The sequence below is a fragment of the Maylandia zebra genome, linkage group LG20, assembly GCF_041146795.1.
Source record: "Maylandia zebra isolate NMK-2024a linkage group LG20, Mzebra_GT3a, whole genome shotgun sequence".
Classification (NCBI taxonomy): Eukaryota; Metazoa; Chordata; class Actinopteri; order Cichliformes; family Cichlidae; genus Maylandia; species Maylandia zebra.
The window spans coordinates 28,208,352-28,229,686 of record NC_135186.1 but is presented as its reverse complement, the minus strand read 5'-3'; the positions used below and the strand labels follow the sequence as shown (position 1 = coordinate 28,229,686).

The window sequence follows — 21,335 nt, the reverse complement described above, 5'->3', positions numbered from 1 at the left end:
GAATGCGAATGCTGAGACCTCAGGAGGAGATAATTGTATTATTAAAGAGTGAGACATAACAGGAAGTAAGAGAGAAAGAGGCATACGGAATAAACAGCGAGAAGGAGAGAAAGCGAGAGAGAGAGAGAGAGAGAGAGAAAGAGAGGCACGAACTGAGTTGCTGAGGCTGCACTCACCCGCTTGAACAGTCTATGGTCCATCAAGGGGCTTGGCATAAACAGCAAAACAATACCAGACAGCTATTAGCACACAGTAGGTACTGTGAAGGAGGGGGCGAGAACGGGTGGGGGCCAGGTATAGTGAGGGGAAGGGAGGTGGAGCTTAGGTGTTGGGGACATTTCTAACTACCCATTTATTTTCCACAAAAATAAAATCATTACACAGAGTTAAAAAAAATAATCTAGAGATGGATGAAAACATGGCAGCAATTTCTACAATGACTAACTGATCATCTCAATGAGATATTAATCTTTTAGGCCAACCGCTGCAGTAAATCTGACAGTGAACTCTATCTAGCCTATGTATAAATGAGTATGTTATCGTGTGTTTGAGACAGTGACAGAGCCTACCTGTGGCGACAACGTCGTAGGAACCTCATAATCTTCCTGGCAGCCTGATCCTGCCTCTTTGTGAGCAGACTACTTCTATGAAACACCAGACAGACAACAGCGTCTCACTGTCCGGAAAAGCATCTTTTGCAGAGCCATAGTTTAACTTTTATCTTTCACTGAAACTCTAAAAGGTGCCCATTTAAAACACACTACAATTAATAAACTGAAAATGACTATGAGTCATCTCCAAAGTGCTTAGACTTCTCTCATTAAAAGGGTATTTTCACAAAGTCAAGTCCAATAAATCAAGAACATCATTTTGTATAATGTAGTTTAACAAAGCGGTCGCTTCATTAATATAATGTCTCAGCTTCAGAATGAATAGATTCGAGTGATTCAGTTAATTCAGTACGTGGATGAACGTCTACCTTAGTTTGTGCTGCACCAGAGCAGCAGCAGCCCCGCGGTGGTGTGGCTTCAGCCTGCCAAACTCCTTGTAGCTGCGGTAGTATTGCTGAATGAGCACGGCAGCCCTCTTGCTCTGCTGGAACTTCTTCTGTTCGTGGTAGCTGCGGAATTTACTCTGGATAAGGATGGCGGCCTGCGTCATCTTCTTATAAAGTGCATACTGCCGACATGAACAAAGCAATACGTTACTGCTGACGAACAGTGCTATGGCTTCACACTGTGGAAGAACACAACCAACAAGTGTGGCGATTACATCAGCTGATGGCAATGAGAACATTTTACCTTCAAGGCTATCCATGTTAGCTTGTAGATGGGAAAAGGGAAAGATAATGAATGAAGTACTGAGACGTAAACGCTGATGTAGATTTGGCTATGTTTTGAAAACTTCAGACATTACGCACTATGGTGCCTACCTGTTTGTACTTCTTGTAACAACGTTGTATAACAGCAGCAGCTACCTCTTGTTGCTCTCTGAGCGGCCGCCCCTGTTGGAGAGTAAAGTGGTATAGGTCAGAAGTTTAAACAGAGCCCATTTTTGCCACAGAGGATATTAGTGGCTCTGTGTCCCTGAGGTCTCCTGGTGACATGGTTCACTAGCATGTGAATGCCACCCTGGAATAAATCCACGCCTGGTGGACCAGACCCACGTGAAAATTGGGGAGGTTTTCGAGAAAGAGAGAGAGAGGGAGACAGAGAGACAAAGGTCCACCTCTGCATCAGCTGGCAGATGGGCACAACAGACGACTGTGAACGACAGTGAACAGTTTGTCATACGAAAACTTATTAAAAGTAGCTATGGGGAGGGTAAGGAGTTGAGGAATGGGATCGGGCAAGGGGAAAAGGACTGGTGTTTTGATAGCTAGTTTAAAACAGGCAGTAGCAGGCTCCATACGTCTAACTTAGAGAGAGAGACAGAGACAAAGAGGAAGTAGGAGAGCATTAGCGTAATTGTGTCTAAGTGCAGCAGGGACACAAGGGACAGTGCAGTCGTTCTTCTAAGCAAGGCCATGCTCTGCTCAAGCCACACCTTTCCCATGCTGAAACCACAGGGACATATTTGTATATTTTTCTGTATATGTTGTAATGCGTATATTAGCAGAAGAACAGAGAATGACACAAAGATAGATATTAACCATGATTAGAAACAGTACATCTCAAGAAAAAAAAATACATGAAATCAACCACATCAAAAATCTTGCCCTTTACTACAACAAAGTACCATATGGAGTCAAACAAAAACAAAGTGAACTCTTCAACATCTGGCCTGAAACCAAAAACAGTTTCATCTATTTCACACCAGTCCACAGCTTATGGCACCAGAGCACCGGGGCCTGTACCTTGTACTTGCGGAAGGCAGTTTGGACTAGGCGGGCCGCCTCATATAGCTCTCTCTGCTCTGGATCCGACAGAGTCAGCTGGGCCAGGTCTCGCTCCACTTTGCTGTTGGAGGCATTGATGAACTCACTCCAGTCAGCTGGGGAAGGAAGTGTTGACCTTTCCAGGGGGCCCTCTCTCAACGGAGACCCTCCGGGGCTCAAACTGGGGTTAGATGATGGGGTCAGGGGTTCATTATACAGAGATCTGAGGAAGGATAATGACACATATCTTCTCTTCAATTCTATATATTCTACAGTTTACATTAAGTCTAAAAGAAAGGAAAATATTTACCATTTTTACACTGCGTTACAGCTTGCAGCTTTATAAAGCAATTTGACAACTAACAATATAACTCCTTGCAAACTCACAGCCAGTACACAAACATCTGACACTGCACCTTTCAAATCAGACAGTGCCTCTCTTTAGCTTGACATCCCATTCCTTTACACTTTCGGTTAATCCTTTATAGTATTATGTTTAAAGCTAGTACATTAAACTTAAACTTAAAGTTATTCTAAAAGCCATATATGTACAAATGTGTTCTCTTGAGCTGTCTATCTATTAAAGCACATTAAATCAGGTACCTTTAGACAAAGCACAGAAAAAAAGAGAAAATATTCAAACAGGTGGGAGGGCATACTAGATATGCAATATACTGGATACTGCATATCCAGTTGGCTATATTTATATCTATTCCTTGCACCACGGTGAATCTTACCGTAGATGTATGATGCTTGGCAGCTGTTCTACGTCTCCCAGGTAGTTGGCCAGCCAGTTCATGGTGTTGCTGACCCCTGATGTGTCTAAGGGCACAGAGTCTGCAGCGGTGAAGTTCTCCCTTTTGATTCTCTCTGGCGTTGCTTCAATTATGTGCTCAGCCAGAGTCATCATATTTACCTGTTTTATTAAGAAAAAAAAAAGAAAACCCGTGAGGAGTCAGTGTATTTTTTACTATATATACAGTTTGAGAGACTACCTATTATGTTTTACTATGGTGTAGTCATGCAAATTTAATTGTTTGGTGCTGCGACAATAATGCGGATTCGAGAGGGGAAACAGAAAGGAGAGAGGGATAAAAATGATGACAGCGATATTTCTGGAGGGTAAAAATAACACTTCATTTGTAAGAGGAGTAGTTAGACTGAATCCCTGGAACAATTCCTTGGCTATTGAAGTGGATCAATAAAGAGAGTTTATTATGCAGTGACGGGCATCGACAGAATGCCAGGCCTGGTGTATTCTGCCTGCTGAATGCAGGAGGCCAGAAAAAAAAACTTACAAAAAGAAAATGGTGGTTGTTAGTGGTAGGTTATAATGCTGCAAAGCTTTCTTTAATGATGATTGTGTAGCTGTATTGTATGTCACCCTATCAAAGTGGTGCCACACCCTGACACGTGGTTTTACGCAAGTTTGCAAATGTTCTTTTTACTTTTATTTGAAATTTTATTTTAAAATGTTTTCTGAATTCATAAGATCTGCTAGAACTGAAACTTTTCTGCCAAATGTTACTTACTAAATGTGATGTGCCTTGTATTTGATATTGTATCAGATGGTACATCATTTCTGCTGTAGAATCTTTAGCAGCACCATCAATTGGCTCATACCAATTGACTGGTAATACTTGCCATGCTCTACACAATCAGCTGACCACATTGAATGTTTTTTTTTTAAAATTATTACTCTCACCTGCAGGTCATCCATCTGTGTGAGGCAGTCCTGGTTCTCTAGATCCTCCCGATATGATAGCAGCTCTGAATCAGCCATTTCACTTTCTGACATCACTAGCATCCCTAACTGTTCCCGCTGCCGTAACCGATTGGCCAGTTTCTCCTTCCCCAAGCTGCTGCCTCCACTGACACCCAGCGCCTTCCTTCCCAAGTTGCTGCTGCTGGAGAAACTCTCTCTGGAGGTCCATCTTGTTGTCCCTGTGCTGCCTCCAGTAGACAGTCCTTTGTCTGAGCTCAGGACTTCTGAGGACAGGCTCTTAGTGCTCGAGGATAGCTTGTGCAGCTGTTGCTGCTCCAGGCTCAAAGGAACAGACATGGCCTTGTCAGGCCGAGTTTGAAACAGTTCTGGGTTGGGTTTATGTTTTTTAGCTAGTGGGAGGTCTCTTTGGCCCTCGCTGCTGTAGTAGTTGGAGGGTTCTGACCTTGGTCTTCTCAAGTCTGCAAAAAAAAGAAAAGAAAAACACACAACACGTAACAATTAGCTGCAGAGCACACTAATAAACATTTTGTTTGTTATAAGCTGTTTTCACACATGCACTGCAGCTCGCTGGTAAAAAGTCAGTGTGATGCTAAGTGAAGAGTAAGTGGGCAACATATTTTCTGACTCCTGCACACTCTATCCAGGAATCACTACGAACTAAATCAAGCAAAGTATGTCCGACAGCGAGAACGTATCTCAAGCAGACTGTTTCCTGTTCTCAGCTACATTGAGACGGGGCAACTTTGGACAATGCTCTGATCTGATTAATGTGTGAAAATGGCAACAGAATATCAGAAAATAAAGCATCTCACAGTCAGTGACTTTTCTTCCATTCTGCTAACCTGGATTGAGGCTGGTAGTGCTGGGTGTGGTTGTTGTGGTAGCAGGACATCCTTTCTTGCCACTTGGTGCTACTACACTGGTGTTTGCCCAGCTGACCATCCAGCTGTCTGTGGTGGGGGCATCAGGGGCTGGGGAAAAAGACATGCGAGTTGTAGGTGGTAGAGGGGCTGGCGGTTGCTGCTCTTCCCTCTGTAACTGCTCCAGACACTCTGCCAATTTGGTATGGCCACGTGAGCGGGCGATTGACAGGGGTAAGCGGCCCAGAGAATCTGGGATAGCTAGGGCACGTCTGTCCCATTTGTACAGTACCACCGCTGCCTCCAGGTGACCCAGCGCACAGGCCCACATCTAGATAAAATACAGATGGACACAAAAAAGCAGAAAAAGCAAAAATGAGCTAATCTGTACCACAAGCCAGGGTTATCTTCATTTTTGTTTGCATTGTCTTATGTTAAATTCAGTTCCCTTACCAGAGGTGTGCACGAGAAGTGATCCACATTGAGAGGGTCCACTTCTAACTCCAAATCAATGCTATCAGCATGCTTTGTACTGGTTGGTAAAAAAGGAAACAATTAGCATCTCACTTCTGTTTTAATGTGCACATCAATTACAGAACAAAGCGCCATTGCCCAGTACTAGAGAATTATGTTCTTACCGCCACTTGATGAGTGTCTGGATGAGGGTGGCGTAGCCCTGGCCTGCAGCCAGATGAAGAAGTGTCATGCCTCTGAAGGTCTTGGAGTGGATTAAATGCTTGGACTTGGCCCAGCAAGCTCTGCTCATCATCTTCTCGCAGACCACCACAACACGGCTCTCAAAGGAGCTGCTGGCTTGCGTTTGGCCAGATACACACTCAAAGACACAAAACAGCAGATCGTTATTGGTTGCTGCATATACTGTTTGTACGGTTGCTGTCCATGGTGACAAGCACAGTGACTGTCATTCAGCACAACACAAGGGGTATGATGTGGCTCTTTACCTGTGACTGGTTATTGTTGCCTCCACCGCCAGCTCCTCCACCACCTCCTCCACCACCACCTCCTCCTCCCCCTCCCCCTCCTCCCCCGGTTCCTCCCCCAGCTCCACCACTCCCTGCACCGCTCGTTTGCTGGTGGCTGGCCATCTCTGCCATCCTCCTCTCCATCTGCTCCAAGCGCTCCAGGATAGACATTCTGAACTGGTTATCTGGGCAAAGAGAAAGACACAGAAAAACACATTGGCATACAATGAGGATCTGGTGTGAGAAAAAGAAAAAGATGTCTTGTGTTTGCTCGTACAAGCACAAACAACCCTGTATCCTGATAAGACAAACGATCGCACAGTATGCACCACAGCTGCACCAGTATGTTACTCTGAGGAGCACTAGAACTGTCGCAGTGACTTGGGGCTAATCATCGTCAGGCATACAATCAACCATTTAAAAACGAATGCACTAATGCCTACTTTTGAGGTGCTGTAAAGCTGAGGGAAAGGTAATTACTTTCAGCTATAATGCAAGACCTTAGGATCATTATTTATCACTCCGGAATGTAAGTGAAAACAAGTGCATCCATCATTCACTTCATCAAAACAATTGGCTTTACTAAAATAATCTGTAAAGCCTATCAATCACTCCTTAATGGCTTCCATCACTAAACTCCTGCTGCCATCTTTCTCACATCACTCAAACACCACTCCAGCAAACTAAAACAGGTTGAAAGATTGGCCAGAGAGCAGGGCCATTTTAAATTTGAACCACTCTTCCTCAGAGGGATTCAGACAAGGGGGGGGGGGGTGTACAGCTGGCATTCAACAGCTGATTAAGTATAGCCCATTATGGCCCTGAAGTCCCAGCCTTCCCCTCTACCATCAGCTTGTATGGCAGGAGAACTAAGAAAATGACAGTATAGAATCAATCACAACTTGCACCCATGCACAGAGTCCTTTAAAAGACAAATATCCCATAAATCTGAATGGACAGAGGTGCTTTAGACTTGAGAATGTTTACAGGCTTTTTTAGAGACTGTTTCTGATACAGGCTGGTTGTTATGGCGTGGTTGTCCTGTGCATATTTTCAGGCTTGCAACAAGATACTTTCTATGTCAGAAACACACTGTATAATTCAAGAGCTAAGACAGGAAAGGACAGAGCGAATGACTTATAAGGACTATTTAAACTGAAGCAAACCCAAAAGATAAAACAGAGCGTAATTGGAAAGTTAAGTTGACTGTAATATTGTCAGGTTGGTTTTGATCACTGCAAAAAATGCATCTCAGTAGTTATTAATAAAAAGCCAACCCACTGGAATTGGAACCTGGTGCCATATGTTACTTCAAGATTAAAAGACACACTCGTTGCTAAAACTCACTAACTCACATGCCAACTAACAGCAAGTGCTTGTACACACATACATGCACACGCGCACACACACACACTAACATAGCATGTTGGGTACAGACAGTGGATTGGGATGTGCACAGAGAGCCCACTGCAGCAGGGAGTATAGAAGACTGCATTAGCATTCCCCATTTAGCCACTATGAGGCCGTTTCTGTGGCAACCTGCTGCCGACTGGTAACTAGGCGACAGGAACATGGCTGTGTGTATATGGTCTGCCTGTGTGCTATTGGCTTATTGATGAAGGGGAGGATAAGGACTCAGAACACCGGCAAAAAAAATGGGGAGAGAGGCGAACAATGAAAAAATTGTTTGCCTCTTTTTCTTGTGTACTTGGCCTACTCTCAGTGTTGATGCCGTAGGTAAGGACCTAATGACTCTAAGTGGGAAGCCTTCACAGCACGACCTGATGACATTTGCGTTTTACGGTATCTTGGCAGTCATGGCTCAAGGCTCCACTGAAAGCTAATGTCACAGTGGGACCTCCTATAAGCCACTGTAAAAGAGGTCAAGTAACTCCTATCGCTGAACAGAAACGAATGTCACTAGATGGTAAATGACTGCTCGCAGTAACATTATACTGCACTGAGAATAATGAACTGAAAGGACAACAATAAGGTCTTCGTTTTTTCCTCTGTGTGCTGCAGACTACCTAAGTGAACAGTGACCAGAACAGTCATATCAAACAGGAGTTTTAACAGAGCTTATTTTTAGGGTCTATGCTTACCTATTCTCTATGTAAACTGGAGATCCATGTCAACCTATTCACATGGGGGCTTGTTGAGCCTAGTAAGGTTAATAGTTACAAGCCTGTTCAGGACTCTGGAGTGGCTGTGTCAGAAGGGGGAGTCAGAGGTTGAGATAAGTCACAGCACCATAACCTTCCTTGGTAAGGGGGCTGCTCTGCCTTTTGCTACTGTCTGACATGTTAGGAGAGACATGGATAGATGGAGAGGGAGGGGGTTAGTTAGCAGTGGGCTGACATGTCTTTGTTCAGACCCAGTGCTGCAGTGTGCTGCAGTGCAGATGATGTCATCTCCACCTGCTGCCTGCTGCTCCAAATGCGATGCACGTCCACTGCAGAGGGAGGATGGGGGTAGACACGAGTGGGAGGGGAGAAGGAGGAGACAGGGAAGGTGAGCAGCCAAACAGCAGTTTAACAACACGGTGACGTTGTTAACGGCCTCCCTCTCGCTGGTTTACTCCCTTGTGACGGTGTGTGGCAGCAGACGTGGTCACTCTCACATATTTAGGGCAGACTGTGACGTGCTATTTTATAATATAACTGGGTACAAAAACCAGGCAGACAACCTTTTTAATTAGAGAACTTGAATGAATGGTGTTTAGTCTATTGAAGTGTAAACTTAAAGCTATAAAGACAAGAACTCCAGGTTAAGTTTCTGTGAGTGAATCAGATTTTCTCTCTTTTGACGTATTAGAAATTGGTACTGTAATCCCCTGCTGGAATTGGACCCTGGCTAACCTCTCCTTTCCAAACTGGAGATAAAAATGACAAAACTACAGAGACCTCTTCACTTTTCTGAATACATTTTTATGCTCTGTTTCACACTTCTATGCATCTAAACTCATTTCTGGTGTTGGTTATCCTGTGCCATATTAAGTGTTATTCAATAAGAGTTATTTTAATGACTCTAGCTAACACAGTTAGAGTGAACCTTTTCTTTTTTTCTCCCTTTACAGTCCGTTACATAACACAACAGAGTGCTTTTCGAAATTATAGTGAATTTGCTGCCAAGTGATGATCTGACTTGTCTCCTGTTAGAACTAAGAGGAAAACCTATCACCTTTGGGATGAATGCCTGAAGAGGATGGGAAAATCTAAAGACACTAAATGTCTTTAGATGTGATCGTTTCCTTACTTGTTAAGCAATGAGAATGGTGAACAGCAGGTCAACTTTGGGACCGGTACTCACTCAATACATTTCTAGACTTCAGACTTTGACTGTGGCTGTCTTGTTCCACAAGGACAGTTTCAAGTATCTTTTATTCATAAAAGGCACTGCAAGAGTAGTGTAGTATACTTTCTCCATGTTAAAATTGATCTTTGCAGAGTCTACAGTGTCCCTTTGTGTGTTATGAAAGTTGTGTGTCAATGTGGCTCTACTGTGACTTTGCATTAGCTTCTCTCAAAGGACACATCTTTGGAGACAAGCAAAGAGCAGCAGACCTGTAAAATCTGCACTGGGTTTGAATCCACACAACATCAAAGTCCTGCCTAATTCAATCTATTTCATCTTTGGGACATGGCGGAGCTCCTCAAGAGATAGTTTGATATACACGGGCATGTGGGAAGGAAGGACAGGGCTGCTTATGGAGGCACACTGGAGCACAACGAAAGTGAGAACAGGCTTGAGGGAGGAATAAAACAGCTGGGGGAGATTACAGTAAGGACAGGACAAGGGTGAAGGGAGATGAGAGGGCAGGGAAGGGTGACAAGTGAAAAGCAGCTTGTCAGAGATATCGAGGGTGAGGGCAAGACTATTAATAGAGCTTTAGTGTCTTGGAGGCACCGTAATGTTTGTGCTCACACTAAAACAACCTTTATTTCACCCTTGGAACCGAAAATACACAGTTCAAGAAAAATGTGCCTATTGAGATAATACTACAGGGTTTACAGGGTTATTCATTTAGTGAGCTTTGGACAAACTGCAGGAGGAGACCTTTAATTTTCACTTTTTAACTCAGGGTTCTGTTCATGCCGCTCAGTTTAAATGCTGGACCTCATTATCCCTCTGCAGCCAGTCAGATTCTCACATGTAACCCAGTGGAAAGACCAGAGGCTAGCCTCCCCCAAGGTCTCTGTGTGAACTGATTGACAGGAGCTAGTATTTGTGCCCATGCAAAGCAAGGGAGCCAGGCCATCTGGCAACAGCCCTCACAGCTGGAACACATGGGTATGCATTGATCAAAGACAGACTTTACTTTGACTTAGTGTATTGACCGGTTTCGGATTTGTTCTATATTTTTGCCTTGCTTTAAACTGCTGTTAGAAGAGTGATAACATACAGTTTAAATGTGCAAAGCATAAGACTTAAAGCAACAGAAACAAGCTTGCTTTTAAGATTATGTTACTTTAGCACTAGGATTTGAGAATCCATCCATCTGCTATAATCCTCAGCCTGTAAAAGGCCATGGGGCAGAGTGAGAGACAGAGCATACCCTGGCCAATTCATGAATCAGTCACAAGGCTAATGTACAAAAACAACAAATGAGCTTTCAGAGTGATCTAACGTTTAAATGTTCTTAATATGTAAGTGTTTACTGCTATGAAAAGCTGAATCAACTGACTGAAACCTCTCAGATGGGTAAGATATACTTTTGAATTTCCTTTAAGTAAACAAATGTTCCTCTTGGATACATCAGTTGCAGAAAACTGTTGAATTTCTTCACAGACAAGCCGATAAGCTCTAATGTCACACTTTTAATTTCAAGACTAAATACCAAAGTGAAGGTAACCAGAAGTCTACATCACTGGCATACCTGTACATAAAAGTACATAAAACTCTACTTTTTTATGTACTTTAGTACATAAAAAACTACAAGTAGTAACAGCTGACAACAATGGCATTATTTTCAATTATTATCCCCTGGCAATTCTGTGTCTTAAAACAAAAACTAATTTTTCAGGTCACAGTGCTTCAACACAGCTCTCAGGATTCTGGCATTCATCCAGATATATAGACAGGTCAATACGAGTACAGTCTGGACAAAGAATAGATACTTTGTGCCACAATGGAGGTAAAATGCCAAGAGTGCACACCCCTTGAAATTTACTGTCACCTGCTATCCCACTAATAGAGTGATAGAGTATTGGTTTTATGTCTCGGAAAGCAGGATAGTTTGATTTTTTTTTTCAACATGTTCAGTTGATACACTAACAAGTACATTTCATTAGGTTCCTATTTGCATAAACAACTACATACTGTTTGACACATCCGCTGCAGGCAGAAACGCAAATGAGAGATGAGTGGGGGAAATAATTTCAAAGATAAATCAATCTGCTATGAAACACCAAAGCCCAAGGGACAAGACTTCTCCAAAGCTTTCCATTAATAGTAAGACAACAGAGTTTGGCTGAATGCACTCAACAGAGACTCTCAGCCTGTTCTGCACTTTCCCTGAATCCTTATCCAACACTGTAGTTGAAGTCATAGTTAAGTCTTCTGTCAGGTGTTACAACTGTTGACAGACAGCAGAGTGAGCAGACTTAAATTCATGTGATCCTTAATGATTTATAAATAAAGCTGACAGAGAGCCAAACCAATCAATTTTAACGTGGAATTTAAAACACAACTAGATAAAAACACAAATAAATAATTAACAGATCACTGCTAATGTTTCATCCATTAATAACATAAAGCAGCCTACAGGAAAATACAATGTACAGATTCAAAATACAACTAGACTTTACTGAACACGATGGCAATCACAAGAAACTACACATGGAAAGCTTCACAGAGGTAGACCTCATTGCATAACTGTTATTCTGGATTGCATCAGACTAGATAGGCGTTACTGTTTTATCATCTCCGCACTATATCTCAGGCATAGACTAACTAAATTTAGTGTCAGTGCTTTAAGAAAAAGCATTCTAGCAATTATATTGTTATAGAAAAGTCAATAACAGTCAATGACAGTGAAAGTGTCTTAATTGAGGTCATTCCCAGTTATTTGTGCAACTTGAACTGAAGCACATGAACATCCGGGAATTATGTTCTCTGGTAAAATGACTGTTTCTAGTTAAACATTCTTATCTGTTTAAAATGGCTTGTCCTTGCTGATCTCTCACCTCCAGGTGTAAGCATTCCCACACCACTCCTGTTACTAGAACTGCTAATGCTATTCTTCTTTTCGTTAATACTACAGGTACACCTGCTGTACAAGGGCTGCAGTAAAATGTTTAGCATTAAAATTGCTGCAATTTTGCTGTTTACAGGGCAAAATATTAGGAATTAAACAACATTTGCTACTTTAATATCACTGTTTATATTTACTCATAGTTCCACACTTTATAATAATAAGACAGACTGATGATAAAAGGAACCAAACTCCTGACAAAGTAACTAATAATTAAATTACCACTCCTGCTACAGCCTCATAGCTTCAGCTTCCCCACTAACACTGGTATACTTAACACATGGATTAGTGCATTTATACTAAGATTCAGTCTGTCCTTACTGCTGCCAACCAGAAACCACCAAAAACTAGAGTGCCCTCAAAAATGCATTAGTTTCCCTACTAAAAAAAAGCAGTTATTCAGCATGATTTTCAGAACACATTTATTCAAGAAAATCAATGTTTGTGTTAAAGCAACAGTGAATATGAGTTTTCTAAAACTGTAAACAACATAACATTGTTTTGTTATGAAGAAAAAAATTGTAGTGGGAAATAAAATTTCTGGAATATATTAACACTATATGCATATGCATAAGGTCTTGTGTAAAACATGAAAAAGCACTTTGGTGACTCATCCTAAGACTTTGCAACTTTTTTCTTGTATCTGTCACTGCTTTTTAAAATTGGATAAAGTTTGGGCACTGCACACTGTGCTATGCATTGAAAACAGGAACTTCACAGAGGAGCAACAGGTCGATAAATGTACCCCATGCCTGGAATTCTCTCAGTTTAAATAGTCTGGAGAGCTCTAAGCTACAGCAAAGTTGGAAGACTAAATGAAGTCGCTGTCCACCTAAACTGTGGTGCTGAATGATAGACTAGGCTGCTGTAGTAAGGTATGTTCATGTGTCCATGGCGTTGATATTGTCTTTGAATGCAATTCAAATTGTGAAACATCAGAATAATGATTTTCACCAGCTACACACTGGCCCCGGTAACCTCAGCAGAACTCACACATGCAACAACCCCATTAATGCGCTAGACTAAAGCAACTACACCGTGTTTAACAGCCTAACTCACGAAACAGTGCTTGTACCAGTTTAAAACACAATGATCCCACAGTTCAGACATAACTGACTAAAACTGTCAGGAAAGAGTGCAAACTGAAAGCCCATGTATGCTTAAAGCATCAGGGCTTGGAAAACAGTCGCTGCTACTACTTAACTTCCCTTGTTCCTCAAAATGTGAGCAAAAGCAAATGCTGTTACTGTCTCTGAAGGTGTCTGGAGTTGTCTAACACGTCCAAGCACAAGTCGTGAGTCAGGAGTTGGCTACTATTAGCGTCAACTCTCCAGTGCCCTGCAATGAGGCACAATTGCATGAAACACCTGGAAGCATGTGGCCAAAAGAGGCAGTTTCTCTAAAACTCTGTTACAGCACACACACCGATGACCACAGTGACATTCAATAACTCTGCATGCGGGGTGTTCAAAGAAACGTGGAACTTCTTCGGGCAAACACAAGAAACGTACAGAATATAAAAAAGCAGCCCAAACACATCACAACCACAACACAGCACAGCACTACAGCCAAAGGTTGAGCTTAACACTTCTAACCTTCTATTTTATTTTCCATTGGTAAAGTCCACCTCAAAGCCAAAAAATACAGCCCCTTTGTCTTTTTAGGAAATGCAGGTATCATTCACTGGCATCCTGACCCAAAGAAGTCCAACCAAAGCTGCATTTCACTCAAACTGCAGTTTTGCCCCGACAGTCTGGCAGTCAGGCTACTGCATGGTGTATCACGGAGGAATAAAAAAATAAAATAAAAAAAAATATTCATAAATCCTTGGTGTAGACTGAATCTCAATCTCAACAGTGCACTCGTCAACAATAGAACAAAGTGAGGGAAGAGAGCGACGTGGGGAGAGAGAGGGGGGAGAGAGAGAGAGAGACCACTCACTACTCTTCTTCCTCTAATAGCCCCCTCCTCCTCCTCTACACTTGTTTCACCTCAAACACATGCACACTTTCCTAGTGTTTCTAGTAGCCTTTGCTATCCCAGCCTGCAGTAAAATGACAAATACCACAGCGAGGAAACGTTGTACGCACGTGCCGCCGGTAAACAGACGCCCTAATTCCCGCTTGTCGCCTCTTGCGCGCGCCGCGATCCTGCGCATAAAATCTTGCTCCTCTTATTATTATTATTATTATTACTGTTATTATTATATTTCCCAATAATAATAACAATAATAATAATAATAATAATAATAATAATGAGATTTAAGCAGATATAGACGAGTCCGCGCAATACTCCAAATCCGGTCGGGTTTCGCCTTCTCCCAACCCTAACTGCCGTCTCAAACTACAGTTTACCATGTTTACCCAAACACGCCCACTTCTCCGTTCCTGCATTGTGTGTACACGATCTGCCGTTTGTCTTGCCGGTGTAGTCGGGCTCAGAGTCAGTACTGTCAATACGCTCCCTTAAACACTAACAGTCACTAGGTGCTGCTATGCGGGGCTGTAATTTTGTCTGTGCCTAGCGAACCTCTTCCGGCTCGGTTCGTGGGGTCTGAGCTCAGGGACTTTAGTGGGGCGACGACGAGAGTTCTGCATCTCCGACAGCTTTTCTGTCCTGCCCATGGCTCCGTACCTGCAGTGCTGCAGAGAAAAGCGCGCCCCTTCCCCCACTCTGCATTATGACAAATCAAGGCAGGCAGGCAGCTGTGCCATTAGCACATCATAGCACAGTTAGTCTTCCACGGGAGAACAAACTCAGAACGCTGTACAGCACACCGCTGCGTATTCAGACAAAATGCTGCACGTATGGCACGTATGCTAATGGCAGCAGCCTATAGCAGTTCTAGTTAATCAGGCGACTCACCCCCAAGCTGCACAATGAAAAATAAATCTTACCACATTAACGTTTGGAAAGTGGGTAATAAAGCGTGTCTAGTTATTACTGTTTCGCGTATATGCGCAGCGCTTCTTGTTTACTCTGTTGCGCTTCACGACACCGGACAAGTGATGAGCGCACATAATTAAACGCTGCCCTACTTCTGAAATAAGTTGCTAAAAGTGTGATGGATTTTTTTAATGTGATTGTAGAGGAGAACGATGTTAGACAAATGTAAAACATTTCTTAAAAATCTTCACGTTAACCCTCGTGGATGTTAAAGTGCACTTTGCGTCAAAGTCGCTGTCCACACAGACCCCGCAGCTCTTTGTCACACAGGCTTTCGCCAAAAGCATCGACTCAGTCTTGAACACTAATTCATAGCACAACATTTTCTTGGAGTAACCAACAGCGAATGGCACAAACAATCCTTTCCTTTTCTGTCCCCGCTCCCTGCCACAGTGAGATACGCACAGAAACGGTCATATATGATTTGGACACATGGAACAACGACCACTAAGGTGTACTGTACATGCTGCATGACACAAATGCTTTGTTCTGCATGAGCTTAATCGCTCTACTAATTTCTAAAAGGAATGATCGATCATGCAAGGAAGCTAAAAAGATGACATCCAACCAAAAACTGAAAATTCCAGTGCACCCAGTGCTCATTTCTTTGTCCTCTTTAAAAATCGACTACAGACAACCACTAAATAAAGACAAGAAAGGGGTTAAGTTAAGTAAGGTAATAGGGTGGGCTGTGTTTTCTCTGAGACAGTCAGCTCCTCCTTAACTGGTTCTGTGAATGGGCCAGTGAGGCAGTAGGGTATGAATGGCGGAGGGATTCACTGGTTCTGCCATGTATGGGAGCTGCCAGCTCACTCCCACTCCCTCAAGGGCCGTCTGCATTGCAGCTGTCCTGTGAGCCTGTGCTTCACCATGCCCTACTTTATCCTGTCAATGCTCAACCACTGCAGCAATACGTCTCCCAGCAGACACATGCACAAACAAACATAAATGACTCACATACTCATTACAATCTGGTAAATACTCTTACTGTACAGCAGGTCTTCTGACTCACAGACTGGACTGGACTTTAAACAGAATGAAAATTTGTCATCCCTGCAGCAGTTTTAGTTACACGGTGCTCAAAAGTCCTGTTTGCTGCAAGGAGCTCACACATAGCATTCACAATTGACCATCTTTTGCAAACGCTTATAAAAACAAACCCAAATTTATTACTGAATTCACATTGTTTTTAAGTCTGTGTAGGTTATCAGTCATCCAGGTCATGTAGTCTAAGGAGCTTGAAAAGAAGGCATCTGGACTTTAAGTACATTGCTGTTAAGGTTTAAACAAATAGCCTCATTAGTGGCCAAATTTAATATAGACAAGATGAGACAATGTAGACAGTATTTTGTCACCCAGCTGACCTTAAAATAAAATGTGCCCTGACACATCTGTTGTGGTGTTTAATTTGCATATCAGATAGGCAGACTACAAAGTCAAAGTGGAAATGTTGAACTCCAGTTTTCTTAGCATGACAGACACAGTAAAATCAAAATGGTACTGAGCAGTATGAAAGCACAATCAAAAAGGCTATTAAAAAAACTTTATATATCAATGAATATATAAACATTATGCCAATTACAACAGTAGAGACTTATAATTCATCTTAGTTAAATTTGTATAGCAAAGGCAAACAAACAAACAATAAAATAATCCCTAATCACTCAGGAACTGTAGCTGAGCTACTAAAATATCAAATTACCATACAACTTTATTGCCAGTAAAGTTACGTTTTCAAAACCAGGAACAGTAAGATTCTAAAGATTATGCAATAGCTGAAATAATGATTAAAAGCAGCCAATACGGAGATTTTTGGTGACATTTACCTTCAAAGATCAAATAACCTGCATGTTATTCTCAAGAACAAGCTCTAAAAACACTGTTAATCACACCCTGATTTGATTCCAAGGGGAATATTGATCCAGCATGATACATGTGAAAATAAAACGTTTAAGAACAACCAAAAATATGTCACTTAAAATGCCAATAGCTCTGTGAAAATACCGTATATAACAGTTATGAGTATCTGGATTCAATTTGTGTGAAATCACAATGAATTTCCTGCACAGTTGTTTGGCTCCAGTGAGTTAAAGAAAATAAATGTGTAGGTAGTAAAGAAATTGTTAAAAGCCAAGAAAAAGAAATTATTTGAGCTGCTTGATGAACCATTAATCAAAACTGACAAAATTCTTAAAGTCATAGTGGACGGTGCTCAAATAGAATAAGTAAAAATGGGGAGGGATTATGTAACAAAATGATAGAGTGAAGAAAACAGAAAGCAAAATGTGAAAAGCAACAGATGCAGTCATCATAAACGAGCCAAGGACAATACAAGAGGAAACGTACCATCCAAAGAAAGCCAGTCGTGCTGAGATGATGGCAGTGAAGGAAGTGCGCGGGCCTTATACTCAAACACCACTGAATTAGAGATGATCTGGTTACTGACAGCCACCTGTAGCGTCACCAGACCTGTATCATGAGCTGGAGAGGGTGAAAGGAATGAGACATCCGGGCATATAAAATACACACAGGTGTCACGGTTATGTGACAGATTTGCTTATGAGTTCAACTTTCCATGGGTTTCTTCTCTCAGTGTAAACGAAAATAACACTTAGGGATCATCTTACAATGCAACTGTTGTCATACAGTAAATATCAAAATGAAAGAGAAAACAGCAGAGGTAAACAGTGGCTCACTTAGCATTGTTGAGTTCACTACAAAATTGTAAAATGAATCTCAGTAAAATGAAAAAGTGATATTTTATTCATAAATTAGCCAAAAAGTAAAAAAAAACACAGACCATTTGTTTTGTTTGTTTTTGGCTCATGAATCATATGATGATACTGCCCCTTCACCAAAGAAATATTATATATATTATATGTATATATGTAAGCTTTCTCCTGTCTTACCTGGGCAGTAACAACGCAGCACCCCTGGCTGGATAAGAGAAGCTGGAACTGAGATCTGGTCAAACAAACAGCTGTAATTTGAGGTGGCCTCTTGCCATGGCCCAGTGATCAGCACCTTAACTCCACCCTGAAAAAACAAGACAAATGGATAAACTCATAACACATTCAAAGTCGGCATTCCTGATTACTGAATATCATATATATTGTTATTCTGCCACCTAGAGTGGAAAGATGAGAATGACACCAAGGTAAAGCAAACACAATCCTAACACTAATCTCTGCTGCCACCATGTGGAAAGCTGTCATTTCGCCCTCCCACACCAATTTTCTTAAAAATACATATTAAAAACCCCACACTGAGTTTAAGTATGTTGCTGCCCTCCAGAGGCTGAAGTAGACCATTGCTGCTGACAGAAATAACTAAAGATTAACAGCACAGAGTCATTGGATAATCATGACCTCATGATTTGTGCAAATAAGAAAAGTAAATATTAGTGTGCATATCTTTGGTCAATTCATGAGGATGGATGCAGCTATTTTTGTTTAATCTATATTTTATTTTTTTTTAACTTACTATTTTAGAAGACAATGTTAGAGGCTAATTTCATGAAAGCTGCATGAAATTAAGTGGGTATTGGTATGTGTATACCCATAATCATGCGATTATGCGATTATGGGTATAAACTTACTTTTACTTACTAGTTTTCAGTACTTTCTGATATATATTTGGAATTTAAGCAGTACAAATGCTTAGTCCTCAACACTAATGCTAATCATACCACTCTGTCTTGCGTGACTGTAATTACTAGGTGATAATGGAAAGCGCTTTCCTATTACCATATTGCCTACTCAATAAAAAAAACATATTAAAACATATTTAATCAATCGATTATTATCAGTTATAACATTACTTTTTGCAATCATCCAATCCTTTCTTCATTCACTTCCCTTGGTTTTAGAGATGTGATGTGGCTCTATAAACCTTGATATTTCCTTCTTTAGTAAAAAACAAACAAACAAACAAAAAGCTGACATAATGTCTTAATTCTAATTATGTCAGTTTTATAACAGAAAAACACAGTTGTGGTCAAAGTTTACATACGCTCATCACGGGCATCACGGTAAGTTGAAAATAAAATCAAGAATTGTGTGCATAGGTTTGACTTTATTTTGGATTTTCTCCAATCGACACAGGGTCAGTGGTATACATGCAGGTTTAAATATATACATAAAACTACACTAGTATTTGGTGAAATGTCTCTTGGCAAGTTGCACCCCGACCAGACACTTTTGGTAGTCGTCAAAAAGCTTCTGGCAAGACTATGGCTGCATATTTGACCACTTTTCCTGGCAGAACTGGTAGAGTTCATTTAACCTCCTAAGACCCGAACTCTTTCATGGCATGCATTTTTATTTTTTCTTTGCTATTTGGGTTGATTGGGACCTAAAGAATATAAAAACGAAGAATTACCTGATTTTTTTTTTTTTTTTAGCTAATTTTTGTTTTTGAGAAAAATGAGATCCACATATGAGGACATTTGTTCCAAATTTTGATAGAACAGTGGCAGTATAATGTCCTCGTAAGTGGATATCAGGCCCTTGTAGAGAAAAATTAAGTATTTTGGTCTAGACGTCCCAAAATGTGATGTCCACATATGTGGACGCCAGGTCCTAGGAGGTTAAATTGGCTGATTTCCCTAAAAGCACAGACTTAGCTTGCTTTATTCATTCCAAAACCAGTTCTGATGTGTGTTTGGGATCATTGTCCTGTTTCAATCATGTAGCTGTTCAGTTGAGGTGAAGTTGAAGAATTTGGAAGTTGTCTTCCTTCTTGATTATTTTAACGTACCATAGCAAAACAGCCCCAGACTCCTTACACCATACTTAACATTCTGTATAGCGTTCTTATGTATGAAAGCCTCAGTTCTACTCCTCTACCACACCTCTTGTCGCTGTAGGATGCATTGTGATTGCACCCTCTAAATCCACAGTCATGATAAACTTGCTTCACTGTGGACAGTCACACTGACACATGAGCCTTGTTGGTTCCTAGGTTATTCCTGAACATCCCAACAAATTCTAACTTGTGCATAAGTACAATTGTTTAAACTGAGGTTGTTTAGAAATAGGCCATTAAGTATGCTTAAAACCTGGGTCTGTGCAAGGAAACCAACTAATTCAAATGAACTCTACAAATTCCTCCAAGAAAAGTGGTTAAATATCCAGCCAGAATTATGCTTTTTCATGGCAACCAAAAGCATCTGGTGTAAGTACTACTAACTAAGGGACATTTAATTAAATATTAGTGGGTATGTATGTATACCTTTGAAGCTATATGCATATTTTTGACACTTTGTGTTTTAAAACTGCACCAATTCAACCAATTCTTGTTTTTTAAAGTAATTAAGGATGTATGCTGTACAGTCATTCCACCCTGTAAAACTGTTCAAAGAAATAATTAAAAGCTTAAAATTACCATGGCCTTCATGCTCATAATTAATGTATCTAAACTTTTGACCACATCTGTATCGAGTAATTATTTAAATTTAGCCATTTCCAGTCATGTCTGAAACAGCAATAAATCTATGTATTTATAGAGATATCTATCATTCCTTGTTTGCGGATCAGAAAAACTTTAATGTACATTTTCTGATTTTCATATTTCATTTTCTTTTTCTTGTGGTAAAATCTACTATTGGGATAGAAATAGGGGATACATTAAAGATGCACGTGAAAGCTGTTATGTGCAATTTATTTATAAAATGTATAAATAAAACAAAGTATTACATAAATTTAATATGATGAAACTGGTTGTCATTCTTTAGTTATATTAACTCCTTTATTAATTCTGCATAGAAAATTCCATTTAGTTTCAGTCACACAGAGCTTAGCTTGTACTATATAATACTGTTTTTTATTATGGGTCACAGAAAAGGTCAGAGTATGTTTTGCTGTTGTTTTTTTGAATATGTTGGAGCAATAACACATAGATAATAGGACTTTTGTTTTCTATGGGTCTGCATCAGCAAAGACAGCAAAGTCTTTTCTAATATAATGCATGTGAGTGTTTAATTAAAATTTGACAACTTCATTTTTTACTATTGTTACTGTTGTTATATTTGTCGTGTTATCATGTGTGTTGCTTTACAGGTATTCAAATTTCTGACATAAAACCTTTGGTTTGCTATGATTTCACATTAGTTGTTGTGCTGGCCAGATCTTGCTGTGGATAATTCAGATAATTTAGTTTGAAGTGAACATGATGAACAGGCCCCCAAAAA

General features: G+C 40.8%; 1 protein-coding gene across 10 annotated transcripts in view; it reads right to left on the bottom strand.

Moving 5' to 3' along the window:
- camta1a (calmodulin binding transcription activator 1a) overlaps positions 1-21,335 on the bottom strand; it is a 283,929-nt gene that overhangs the window by 6,741 nt on the left and 255,853 nt on the right. For 4 of the 10 annotated variants that reach the window (XM_004546316.4, XM_012917840.4, XM_012917839.4 and 1 more), the window contains 14 exons: positions 18,055-18,181; positions 17,492-17,626; positions 5,926-6,131; positions 5,602-5,798; positions 5,417-5,495; positions 4,946-5,294; positions 4,083-4,561; positions 3,115-3,293; positions 2,357-2,600; positions 1,433-1,504; positions 1,302-1,322; positions 980-1,179; positions 570-644; positions 177-207 (listed from right to left, as the gene is read on the bottom strand). In XM_004546316.4, coding sequence (XP_004546373.1) covers positions 177-207; positions 570-644; positions 980-1,179; positions 1,302-1,322; positions 1,433-1,504; positions 2,357-2,600; positions 3,115-3,293; positions 4,083-4,561; positions 4,946-5,294; positions 5,417-5,495; positions 5,602-5,798; positions 5,926-6,131; positions 17,492-17,626; positions 18,055-18,181 — 2,394 coding nt within the window. Of the gene's footprint in view, positions 1-176; positions 208-569; positions 645-979; positions 1,180-1,301; positions 1,323-1,432; positions 1,505-2,356; positions 2,601-3,114; positions 3,294-4,082; positions 4,562-4,945; positions 5,295-5,416; positions 5,496-5,601; positions 5,799-5,925; positions 6,132-13,794; positions 14,831-17,491; positions 17,627-18,054; positions 18,182-21,335 lie in introns of those variants that run through there. The other 6 variants (XM_012917837.4, XM_004546315.4, XM_004546319.4 and 3 more) reach the window with 6 other exon arrangements.